We start from the raw sequence: 12,857 nt of genomic DNA, 5'->3' as shown, positions 1-12,857 counted from the left end.
TGTTTCAGGTAGAAAAACCTCCCTTGAGTATTTCTTGCAATATAGGTCTTTTGGCAATGAATTCCCTCAGCTTCTGTATGTCTGGAAAAGTGTTTATTTTTTCTTCATATTTAAAGGATAAGTTTTCTGGATATATTATTATTGGTGGATATTATTTCTCTCAGTCGTTTGAATATTTGGTTCCACTCTTTTTTTGGCTTGCTGAGGAGTCCAATGATAACCTAGTGGGCTTTCCTTTATAGGTTACTTTCTTTTCCCTGACTGCCTTGAAAATTCTTTCTTTGTCATTAATTTTTAAGTTTTAATACAATGTGACTTGGAGAAGGCCTCTTTGAATTGAGGTAACTAGGTATTTGGTTTACTGCTTGGAAGTGAGGATCTAGTTCTTTTCATAGGTTTGATAAATTTTCGTCAACTATTTGTTTGAATAGGCTCTCTTCCCTTTCTCCCTCTCTTTCTGGTATGCCTATTATTCTTATACTAGAGGCCCAGTGCACGAATTCATGCCCGGGTGGGGTTCCTCAGCCTGGCCGGCAATCAAGGCCTATGCGGGACTGGCTGGGGGTAGGGACTTTGGGAGGTTGGCCGGCCAGGGGAAGGGACCATGGGAGGTTGGCCGGCTGAGGGGGAGGGGCCACCGGAGGTTGGCTGTGGGAGCGTACTGACCACCAGGGGGCAGCTCCTGTGTTTAGTGTCAGCCCCCTGGTGGTCAGTGCGTGTCATAGCTACTGGTCAACCGGTTGTTCGGTTGTAACGGTTGCTTAGGCCAGCTGTGGGCAAACTACGGCCCGCGGGCTGGATCCGGCCCGTTTGAAATGAATAAAACTAAAAAAAAAAAAAGACCGTACCCTTTTATGCAATGATGTTTACTTTGAATTTATATTAGTTCACACAAACACTCCATCCATGCTTTTGTTCCGGCTCTCCGGTCCAGTTTAAGAACCCATTGTGGCCCTCGAGTCAAAAAGTTTGCCCAGCCCTGGCTTAGGCTTTTAAATATATAGAGTCAGATAGTTCTTGTAGAGGTCTGTTTTTCTTTTTCTTTATGCTCACATCACTCTCTTCCTTTCTGTCATTTCTAGATTTCTGTATCACAGATTCTTTCCTCTGTTTGGTTTGCTCTATTTTCTGTGCTCACTAGTTTAGTCTTTTTTTAAAAAACATATATTTTATTGATTTCAGAGAGGAAGGGAGAGGGAGAGAAAGAGAGATAGAAACAGCAATGATGAGAGAGAATCACTGATCGACTGCCTCCAGTACACTCCCCACTGGGGATCAAGCCCACAACCCGGGCACATGCCCTTGACCGGAATTGAACTTGGGACCCTTCAGTCCACAGGCCGACGCTCTATCCACTGCGCCAAAACAACTAGGGCACTAGTTTATTCTTGATCTATTTTATATAATTCTTCATCTCCAGTATTTCTGTTTGGTTCTTTTTTAAAGTTTCAACCTCTTTGGTAAAGTACTGGTTTTGTTCATTAAGTTGTTTTCTAAATTGTCTGCTGTATTTTCTCACATCTCACTGAGTAGTTTCAGAACTGCAATCTTGAATTTTCTGTCACTTATGTCACAGGTTTCTGTGTCTTTAAGTGTGTTTTCTGGAGATTTTTCATTTTCTATCTGCCTCACTACCTTGGTTATTCATGGTATTTGATGGGTTCCTTCCCATCAAATGTCTAGACATTTATGTGTGAGTGGCACTTCAAGATTAATATAAAGAGGTCTTTCTATTCTTTTCCAGTTGGTGGCGCTGAATCACTAGTTTTTTTTATTAGCTCTGTGAAACCACAGTGTCAACCCACCACCACTGTCTCTGGCTGCTGTGTAGCTGCAATGCATTGGGCCTCCACAGGGTTCCCCTTGTTCCCCCTCCCCGGGACCGGTCACTGAGTGCACCTTTCACTCAGAAAATAATGGGATTACTTTGTAGTGCTAGTTCTCAGGCTTGCAGATAATGTGCTATGCAACCCAATAAATACCAAGGGCAAAGGGAGGCATGCTATGGGACAGCGGTCGCCAACTGGCGGTCTGCGGACCACTGGTGGTCTGTGAGGTCCGAAAGGTTGGCGACCACTGCTCGGGGAGACTAAGGAAAGGTGGCCAAACTCCATGGCTTTGTTTCTCCATCTGAAATGCCAACCGCTTGATAATCGTGGCCATACTGCCATGTGCTGTATGTGTCTTTGCTTAGGTCTCTCAGCTCAGCTGCAGCTTGTATTGCTCACTCCCGCCCACTGAGTCTCCTCCTGGCTGCAAGGAGTGTCAGTCACCACTGGATTCCTCCCCTCTCCAACAGAGCCCCGCTGTGAGCATGCCTGGCTCGTTTCAGCCCCTCTCCCTTTTGCCTTCCCCTTTTGCTCTACTTGTCCACATCTTTAGATGATCCACACCTGTGGATCTCTCCGGTGTATTTGTGCATTGAGCATGGAATCATTTGTTGAGATAGCTGTTCAAGTTGTTGACATTTCAAGGGAAGAAACCAAAGGGGATCTCTTACGCTACCATTCCTCTGACGTCACCTGTGGTTTTCTTTAGGAAATTATTAGATGTATAGACTGAAGCTATAGCTAGTTAAATACTTTGTTTCAAATGTTTAAAAATTAAATGGATAAAAATTATTTAAATGCTTAGCTATGTTTTTGAAAGAGGGTCTGTTTAAAATCTAGAATTTTAAGCTCATCAGTATTCTGTTCTGTTCTGAAATTATTGCCTCTTAGCTGCGTTGCCTGTGATATTCCTGGCTGGTATTTGTGGGTCTCGCTGAAGAATGGCATCATGCCTTACCTTCGTTGTGCTGCATTGTTTTTCCACTATTTACTTGGAGTAACTCCACCTGAAGACCTGTTTACCAGTAAGTAGAAAAATGAAATCATAGTAGTAAATGAGAGGCTATTTTTTCTTACCTTCAGCCTCAAGAATACAAAGGGAGAGCATTAAAAAAACTTCCTAATTCTAGTATTCCCCACCTCACTCATCAGTTTTCACTCTGAACATGTGTGTCCCTGCCCTGGTGTTAGGTTAAAGGTCAGACCGAAAACCAGATTAGCCTCACAATCTACAAAATCTACTCATGGGTCCTTTCTATGTATAGTTAATGTGCTTGAGTTTATAAAATGCCTGCATGCAGAATATAACTGATAGGATGGGATATATAAGAAATTGGAAAATTGGTTGCTCTTAGGGAAGAGAAATGTTTGGCTAGGTAGGAGGAAAACTTTACTGTACACTCAGTTGTTTAAATTTTGAACATGTCTATTTTATAAAAGAATTAAAATGCTCCTGGAAAGGTCTCCAGTATTAAACTAAGGCCATGTATATTTAACAGAGGCATTTTCTTCTTAACTTGCCTTAAATCTAGATCAAAGTCAGGAAGGCTTCCGTGTGGCTTTGTATAGGTAAAAATCAGAGCACTTGTATGATTTTGGTAGAGTCACCAAAATTGCTTGTAGATTCTTCCTTTTATCCTTTGAGATTAAACTGACCAGGTCCACTTTACTGGCTATCAGTTTCTTTGTTTTGAACTCAGTTTAGTAGGACTTATTGAATCTAGGTTTGTCCTGATTCTATGTAAAATAGGTTGCTACTTTTCAAGTACTTACCATTATAGATCTGTTGTTTGCAGTTTTAAAAAATCATGTATTAATTTATCTAGTCTAGTCAGTGTTGTAATATGGTAAAGTTCTTTCTTTTATTGGGGGGAGACCAAATATAAATAGACAGATAAACTTGTCAAATGGTGATAAGTACTGCAAAGGAAAATAATAATGGGAGGGTTTTCTGTGAGGAGACATTGAGCAAAGAGACATTGAAAAAACAGAGCAGGGTTGAACTGACAGAGAGTTGAAGAAAGAGTTTTCCTAAGCAGAAGGAGTAATAAATGCAAATGCTTTTCTTGACAGTCAAAGAATAATGAAAAGAAGAGTGTGGCTGAAGCATAATGAGCAAGGGGAGGGTGATAGAGATGAGGTCTAAGAGGCATCCAGGGGCAGGTCATGTAGGGTCTGTATGCCACAATAAGGACTTTGTATTTCATATCATGTGGTGGTTTAACATTAAAGACATCTGATCAGGAGAATGACTTCATCAGATTTGTGTTTTAAAAGGATCGCTTTTATGGAGTTTTATAGAGTACAAAATACACTCTGTATAGAGAGCGTATAGAAATGAACATAAACAATGAAAAACCTCTATTAACAGGTTGACCTGGAAAGAATAATGTGCTTATTAAATGTGTTTTTATTCTCTTGCAGATTCTACAGAAGGAGAGTACAGTGCACTCTGTACCTATCTATCTTTACCCACAAATTTGTTCCTACTTTTCCAGGAATATTGGCATACTGTAAAACCCTTCCTCCAGAGGTACTATGGGGACAAAATATCATTGTTGAGTTATGATACAGTTTAGGAAAGATAAAATTACTTGCTAGCTTTTAAATTGATTAGCATTGATTGAAGATGGCAAAAATATAGGTGATTCCTAATTTACCCACTACAGGAATTGGGGTAAGACTAAGAGCCATGGGCAGCTGGAATTTCTACTTGTTCCACCAAGTACCATTCACTGTACTTATTTTCTCCAGAGCTACTGTCTCATCATCGCAGTTTTAAACTGGGGCGGCGGGGGGAAGGACTGTTAGTAAAAACCATGCTGCCAGTAGCCATTAAGTCACAATTAAGTATCAAAAGAACCCCATTTGGGGGCTATATCCAAAACAGTTGGTAGATAAAAAATGTATCAGTTACATTTCCCTGGGAGAAGTATGTCTTGCTTTCAGAAAAGCTTTTTTCTACCCCATTACTTATTGGTCTTCCTGATCACTCTTTACCCTCCTAAACTGCAATCTCCTTACTTTTGTCTTTGCTGCCACCATTTTCAGTCATTTTCCACTGTGTTACTCTTACCTCCATGACTTCCTTACAGTGATTCTCAACCTTCCTTATGCCACAACCCTTTAATACAGTTCCTCATGTTGTGGTGACCCCCAACCATAAAATTATTTTCGTTGCTACTTCATAACTGTAATTTTGCTACTGTTATGAATCGTATTGTAAATATCTGATATGCAGGATGTATATTCATTGTTCGCGAACCACGGGTTGAGTTAAAGGTAATGATTAATGATTACCTTTAACTGTCTGCCTTTTTCTTTAATCAATGTTTTTTGACCTTCCATGTCCCTGTCAGGATTTGTGTGAATGTCTGCCTGTCTTTTGTCATCTTTTTCTGTGCTTTCATCTCTTGTTAGGTTCTTTTCTGTGTTTACTCATTTTTCACGAGGTATTCAGTGTGTTAAAAATGAATCAAAATGGGTAAAAAAAAATCAGTATCATCCTTTGTGTTGATTATAATAATCACAGTAGGTTATACTAATTTTACTTTTATATTCTTGGAATTAATACATTTTGAATTTGCTAATTCTAGGGTAGTCAAATGATAAAAACTTAAACTTTGGAACAAAAAGTCCTGCCCTTTGTACCATTCCTGACCCTGCTTGCCTCAAAGCCCTTTCTCATCCTATGCTCTATCGTGCAGGAGACTGACCCCTGCAGGTTTTTCCAGTCTCCCTTCCTTGTCAATTGGCTTCTGCCTGTGTTTAGCCAGTGGGAGACACTGGGAAGATATTAGAAGCCAGGAGTATGAGAGAAGCCTGAGTCCTTAGACTGCCTCTCTCTGCCTGGGGGGGCATCTCTGGCAGTGGCTGTAGCTCTTCTCTTGCTCCAGTTCCCACCAGACAAGGCTGCTGTGGTTCCAGAATCCACTGGTGACCCTAGCCCCGGGGCTTCAGTAATACATTATTTTCTTTTATTCTTCCAGCCTAGGAGGGGTGGGAGCTTCCTGTTATTGGCTAATCTTTGGGTTGCCTTGTTTTTTTGTTTTTTGTTTTGTCTCCTGGTTGGCTCTTCAGCCTTTCTATTATCTTTTATTACCAATTCCTGGGATTAAAGTCCCTCTTGCTAAAGTACTCAGAATGGTTTTTGTTTTCCTAGTAGGACCTTGATTGATAAACCCTTTAAAAAAGAAATTAATAAAAAGAGGGGAACAATAAATACGGAGATATAGAAAAAGTAGGGGAGAGAGGGGACAAGATATAAAGTAAAAAGTCTAAAAGAAGGAATTTGGAAAGAAGGAACAGAAAGATTTGGAAAGAATGACTCAGTGGTGACTATTGTACTAAAGTTGTGATGACCTATTTGCTTTTTCTTTTTGCTCCTCATATAGGTGGTGTGCAGATCCTGCCTTACTGAACTGCTTGAAGCAAAAAAGCACCATAGTCAGGTTGGTTTTGTTTTTTAGTCCTTTTTTCCCCATCTACAAGTTATGTTTCCAAAAGTAGTTGATTTGTTGAGCTTTCTAGTCTGTCTTCATTCTCACTAAGTACCTGGTTTCCTACATTTCTTTTAGGTCTTTGCCAGAAGTCAGATTATTCCTACATTTGTTTTTCACTTGGACTGACTGTCATTTTCCCAAATAGTTTGATGCCCACCAGCTCCTCTTCCTTAAGTTAGTGCAAGTCCATTAAAAGGCAGAGGTGCCCTGGCTGGTGTTGCTCAGTTGATAGAGTATCGCATCTGCCTGCACATCAAAGGGTCTTGGGTTTGATTCCGAGTCAAGGGCACATACCTGGGTTACAGGTTCGATTACCGCCAGGTCGAGCACGTGTGGGAGGCAACCAATCAATGTGTCTCTCTCATTTGTGTGAATGTCTGCCTGAACATCCCCCACCCGCCCCCGCCTTCCCTTCCCCTCTCTCAAAAAAATCAATGGAAAAATATCCTCGGTGAGGATTAACAACAAAAAAAAGGCAAAGGAAGGGAATGGCATCTTGGAGCCATCAGATGGTTGTGACAGTATTCCTATAAATTACTTTTTTTCCTTTGAGAATACAGCAATATATAAAGATATAAATAGAACTGTTTCCTCTCTTTTCCCTTCCTACCTATATGGTTTTAGATTACCCAACAAAACTTTTCTTTTTTAGTATTTCTTAATTGTTTAATTATCAAGAGAAATTATTCCTTAGCTCAGATATTCATGTTTCGTAGTTCAGGGACACAGATCAGTGACAAACTTCCATGGAATTCAACCCAAAGAAGTTTTTTACATTCCAAGATCATCACTTTGTACTCTGAAAGATACCAGCCTTCCTCATCTCCTCAAAATATTTCATGGCATCTATGGAAATCTGCATATGCCTTCTTTCTTGGTTCAGCCACACCAAACTTATAGAAAGCTGATTCCAACAATATGAAATCTCAGATGTGTGGCCTTCTGTTATGGATTGCAAGTATGGGTCCTTCTGGCCATGCATCTGAGGTTTTGTCAAAGTACTGGAAGATGTGGAGTTATAGTCTCAACACCAGTGTTCTTCCTGATGGAGAACTGGACAGTGCTTCAGCCCAATAAAACTTCTTTAGCCCTCCTCTCTTCCTCAAGTTATGATTCCATCAAAATTCACTTCTTCCTCAAGGACTAATTCAAATATCCCCTCCTCCAAAAAGCCTATCCTAATATATCGTCTAATGTGTGTTGGCATGTGTGTGCATGTGTACGTGCCAGTACACTACATCACTAGCAGTAAACAAGGGCCAAAACTGCACGCTTATCTTCTGTGTATCCCCTCCAGGGCCTGGCTTATATTATGTACAGTGTCTGATTTTTATTTAAATTGAATTGCATCAATAAGCAAGCAGAGGAGTTGAAACCCACCTGCTCAGCCTTAAATATAACACCAGTACCATTTTTCTATGACTAAAGCAAACACTGTGAGACAATGTACATTTGCCACTTTCTTTTTACATCTTTTCTCACCCTTTGAACTCTTTCACCTTCCTTGTAAATGTGCACATGCTATCCATTTGTTTTTTATGTATGATGGCTGGTAATTTAACCTGTTTTAACCCAGCTTTAGTGATTTAGAGATTACAGATCCAGCTCCTGTGCTCAGATGCAGTAGTATTCGCATCACCAAGAAAAGAAAGATCGGATTGTCAAGGGTGGGGGAAAAAAGGAGACGTATGTAATACCCTTTGTAATACTTTAAGCAATAAAACTAAAAAAAAAAAGGGGGGGGGACAGACGGGCCCTATGAATGGCAGAAGGGGTCAAGAAGCTACAAAAAAAAAGAAAAGAAAGATCTTAAAGTAGAAAAAAGTTTAGAAGATGAGTACATACATATTTTAGGACTAGTTAATCTCATACCATTTTTCCTTTGTTCTAATTCATTGTGTACCTTTTAGACATCTGCTACTTCCCCAGCATGATACTAAATACTCTGGGAGAGTTAAAAGACATAACACATAGAGCTTTGTAATGTGTAGTTTATAATCGAATTATATACATAAATTCAAGACATAAGTAGGATAAAATATAATACAGGGGCCCTAGCTTGTTTGGCTTAGTGGATGGAGCATCGGCCTGCGGACTGAACGGTCCCAGGTTTGATTCCGGTCAAGGGCATGTACCTTGGCTGTGGGCACATCCCCAGTAGGGGGTGTGCAGGAGGCGGCTGATGGATGTTTCTCTGTCATCAATGTTTCTAACTCTCCCTCGCCCTTCCTCTCTGTAAAAAATCAATAAAATATATTTAAAAAAAATATATATATATATATATATACATATATATATATACATACATACACACACACACACATATAATACAGGGGTGGGCAAAAGTATGTTTATAGTTGTGAGTACATAAAACACAGTTTATTCTTGTATTATTGTTTATTAACTAGAGGCCCAGTGCACGAAATTTGTGCAATAGTGGGCCTTCCTTCCCCAGCTGCTGGTACCTGCTTCCCTCTGGCACCCGGGATCCGGGCTTCCCTCCGGCCGCCAGCAGGCACTCGGGACTCAGGCTTCCCTCACAGCCCCGGCTTCGTCCAGAAGGTCGTCCAGTCTAATTAGCATATTATACTTTTATTATTATAAACTAGAGGCCCAGTGCATGAAATACATGCAAGGGGCTTGGCTCCCGCCGCGGCGGCAGGTGCCTCAGCCCCCACCCGCCACGGTGGCCACCTCAGCCCTCGCAGCCCCAGCTTCATCTGGAAGGTCATCCGGAAGGACGTCCAGTCTAATTAGCATATTACGCTTTTATTTATATTACTAGAGGCCTGGTGCACAAAAATTTGTGCACTCGGGGAGGGGGTGTTCCTCAGCTTGGCCTGTGCCCTCTTGCAGTCTGGGACCCCTCGGAGGATGTCCACCTGCTGGCTTAGACCCGCTCCCTGGGAGATCAGGCCCAAGCTGGCAGTCAGACATCCCTCTGGCAGCCCTCGGGGGATGTCCACTTGCCAGCGGGGAGCAGGCATAAGCTGCAGTTGGACATCCTTAGCGCTGCTGAGAAGGCGGGAGAGGCTCCCACCACCACCACTGTGCTGGCAGCCATCAGCCTGGCTTGTGGCTGAGCAGAGCTCCCCCATGTGGGAGCACACTGACCACCAGGGGACAGCTCCTGCATTGAGCATCTGCCCCCTGGTGGTCAGTGTCTGTCATAGTGACCAGTCATTCCCAGTCTTTCTGCTGTTAGGGTCAGTTTGCATATTACCCTTTTCTTATATAGGACTAGAGGCTCAGTGCATGAAAATTCATGCACTGAGGGGGTGTCTCTCAGCCTGGCCTGCCCCCTCTCACAGTCCAGGAGCTCTCAGGGGCGGGAGGCAACCCAACTATCAGGAGAAGGTGACACCCCATCACACCTCTGCTGCTCCCACTGCCGGCAGCACAAGCCTCAGCCGGCCCTGGTTACCTGAGCCTCGGGTGGCCCTGGACAGCCGCCACCTGAGGCTTGCCTGTGCCTTGGGCCAGCCCTGGGTGGCTGGGGGGCTGAGAAGACTGGGAGAACTCCAGAGGCAGGCGTGCAGAGAGGCCAGACCCGCCTGGAGTGGGCCCATCCTTGCCACGCACCTGCCACCCTGGTGGGGCTGAGGGAACTGGGCACCGCCATCTTGTGGCTGTGGGCGCCGCCATCTTTGAGGGCGGGCAGTCAATTAGCATATTCCTTCCTTATTTGCTGTGGGCGCCACCATATTTGAGGGCGAGGCAGTAAATTAGCATATTCCTTCCTTATTGGCTGTGGGTTCCGCCATCTTTGTGACAATGTAAGGGTCAATTAGCATATTCCCTCTTTATTAGATAGGATAGATTATTGTATTATTTATTTATATTTTTTGTCTTATTATTATATTGTATCCTTACTTATGATTTGTTTTTTATGTAATGATGGCTGGTAATTTAACCTACTTTTGCCCACTCCTGTATATGGAATATACTGTTAATGCTATAGAAATTTAAAGAGTAAAAGATTCTTAATGACACAAGTTTAGTCTTAGAGGAAATAATTTTTAGCTGAACATAGAAGGAATTAGAGAATTTAGATTGCTTGAAGTTTGAGAGGAGAATTCCATGTTATTCAGATGACCTTCCCCAAGGCAGCAAGCAAGGCTTTTGTTGTATCTAGTATGGTGATAATGTATAATAACTTTTACAAACATGCATCAAGTACTAAGTATATTATATTTCATTTCAATGTCTTATTGAGCCCTCAACAGCTCCATGATGTTTCTTGATCTCCGTATAACATTTCTTAAATCAACATGAATCTTTTATGGTTCCCCCCCCCCCAAAAAAAAAAAGTGTTATTAAATCAATGGTGTGCCTTTGATTAAGAAAATATAATATATTCATCATCAGTTTCAGACCAGGAAATACAAGCTTATGTTCAGTGACTTGTCAGGTGTCAGAGAATTTAGGATTTGTAACCAGGTTTGTCTGATTTCAAAGGTTGTGTTCTTAACCACTGTTTTATGTTTCCATCCTAGATAGTATAGAAATCTAGCTGAAACAATTTAGTCTTAGGAGGTTGAGTTTGGAAAGGAAGCTAGCTGATGAAGGATTTGGAATTCTAGGCTGAGAAATTTGCCTTTAATCTAGTAGCAGTGGGAATCTATTAACTGTGGATTGCAAGTATGGGTCCTTTTGTTGTTTTTAAGACTTTCTTTTTTATTGCTCAATTTTTGATCTGGGCTTATTTCCTAATAAAATTGCCTTTTAAATTGTATTTTTAGGTACCCTAGAAAAAGAAATAGTTTGATAGAGCTTCCTGATGATTATAGCTGCCTTCTAAATCAAGCTTCTCATTTCAGGTAAGAAGAAATATATATTTTTCTCTAGCCAGTTTGGCTCAGTGGATAGAGTTTTGGCCTGCAGACTAAAGGGTCCCAGGTTCAATTCTGGAATTCTGGTCAAGGGCACATACCCGAGTTGCAGGCTCGGTCTCCATTGGGGGGGGGGGGGGGGGCACAGTGTACAGAAAGCAGCCAATCAGTGATTCTCTCTTATCATTGATGTTTCTATCTCTCTCTCCCTCTACCTTGCTCTCTGAAATCAATAAAAAAGAGAGAGAGAGAGAGAGAGAGAGAAATACATAATTAAAATTTGTTTAAGCTTGCAGTTGATATATACACCACCACTAGCAAACTTTTTTTTTTCAACTCTTAGGAATTTGTTTTTATTGGGAGATCGGGATGGGGCACTGTGGGTGATTATAACCCACCAGGGTACTATCTATTCTAATCTTCCTGGCATAGCTATTGGTGCTTTTTCTTTTTCATGGAGTTGCTAGTCTTGCTACCAGCCACTTCTTCAGGTCCACTGCTGAGTGGCTCCTCCTTTGAAGAAAATTTTCTCTTTTCTTGGGGATGCTCTTGTTTCCTGCCGTTTCAGGGTCACTAACTGGTTCCTCTAAGTGAAAACCACATAACATGCAATTAATCGTGATAAAGTGTATAATTCTGTGTCATTTAGTATATTTACAATATTGTGTAACCACCACCTCTCTAGTTTCAAAGCTTTCTCATCACCCCAGAGAAACACCTTGTATCCACTAAATAATTACTCCCCATCCCCCTCTTCTCTAATCCCCTGGTAATCAATAATCTGCTTTCTATCTCTGTGGATTTGCCTATTCTGGATATCCTATATAATAAAAATGTAGTATGCAAATTGTCCCCTCACAGGCCAGCTGGGGGAAGGGAGGTAGGTCCTGGGGCTGGCAGGTGGCCAGGGGAAGGGAAGGAGGTCCGGGGGCAGGGAGAGAGGCCTCAGCCTGCAGCCACTAGGGATCCTACCAGTGCATGAATTTCATGCACTGGGCCTCTAGTCAATATATATAAAAGCCTAATATGCAAAGTGTCCCCTCGGGAGTTCAATTGCTTGCAATGATGTGCGCTGACCACCAGAGGGCAGCACGGAATGAAGGGAGGCCCTGGCCTGCAGCTAGCAGCCACTAAGGACCCTACCTGTCCACAAATTTTGTGCACTGGGCCTCTAGTCTATACTAATAATACTAATAAAAGGGTAATATGCAAATTGGTCATGAAGCCCTCACAGTCATGACTGGATATGCTAATGAGTCATGACTAATAAAAGGGTAATGTGCAAATTGGCCACGAAGCCCTCACACTCACAACCAGATATGCTAATTAGTCATGACCAGTATGCAAATTGACCATCACTCCAACACACAAGCTGGCCACCCCATGTGGTCAGAGATGGCCACCACAAGATGGCCTGCAGGGGAGGTCAGTTTTGGGCGTTCAGGACAGCAGGGGAGGGCAGTTGGGGGCGACTGGGCCGGCAGTGGAGGTCAGATGGGGAGACCGGGCCGGCAGGGGAGGGCAGTTAGGTGTCAATCAATCAGCCAGGGGAGTGGTTAGGAGGCAATCAGGCTGGCAGGCAGGCAAGCGAGCAGTTGGGAGCCAGCAGTCCTAGATTGTGAGAGGGATGTCCGACTGCCCGTTTAGGCCTGATCCCACAGGGGAGGGCAGTCAGATATCCCTTGAGGGGTCCA

The 12,857-nt window shown here is 42.4% G+C and overlaps 1 protein-coding gene across 6 annotated transcripts in view; it reads left to right on the top strand.

The window, feature by feature from the left end:
* Positions 1 to 12,857, top strand: part of UBR1 (ubiquitin protein ligase E3 component n-recognin 1) — a 143,504-nt gene that overhangs the window by 118,827 nt on the left and 11,820 nt on the right. For 5 of the 6 annotated variants that reach the window (XM_036299006.1, XM_036299002.1, XM_036299011.1 and 2 more), the window contains 4 exons: positions 2,721 to 2,854; positions 4,254 to 4,362; positions 6,224 to 6,280; positions 11,074 to 11,151. In XM_036299006.1, coding sequence (XP_036154899.1) covers positions 2,721 to 2,854; positions 4,254 to 4,362; positions 6,224 to 6,280; positions 11,074 to 11,151 — 378 coding nt within the window. Of the gene's footprint in view, positions 1 to 2,720; positions 2,855 to 4,253; positions 4,363 to 6,223; positions 6,281 to 11,073; positions 11,152 to 12,857 lie in introns of those variants that run through there. The other variant, XR_004966038.1, reaches the window with a different exon arrangement.

Source organism: Myotis myotis, unplaced genomic scaffold, assembly GCF_014108235.1.
Source record: "Myotis myotis isolate mMyoMyo1 unplaced genomic scaffold, mMyoMyo1.p scaffold_m19_p_1, whole genome shotgun sequence".
In the NCBI taxonomy this organism is placed as follows: Eukaryota; Metazoa; Chordata; class Mammalia; order Chiroptera; family Vespertilionidae; genus Myotis; species Myotis myotis.
The sequence above is the reverse complement of the archived record's forward strand: the minus strand, read 5'-3'. Positions and strand labels throughout refer to the sequence as shown.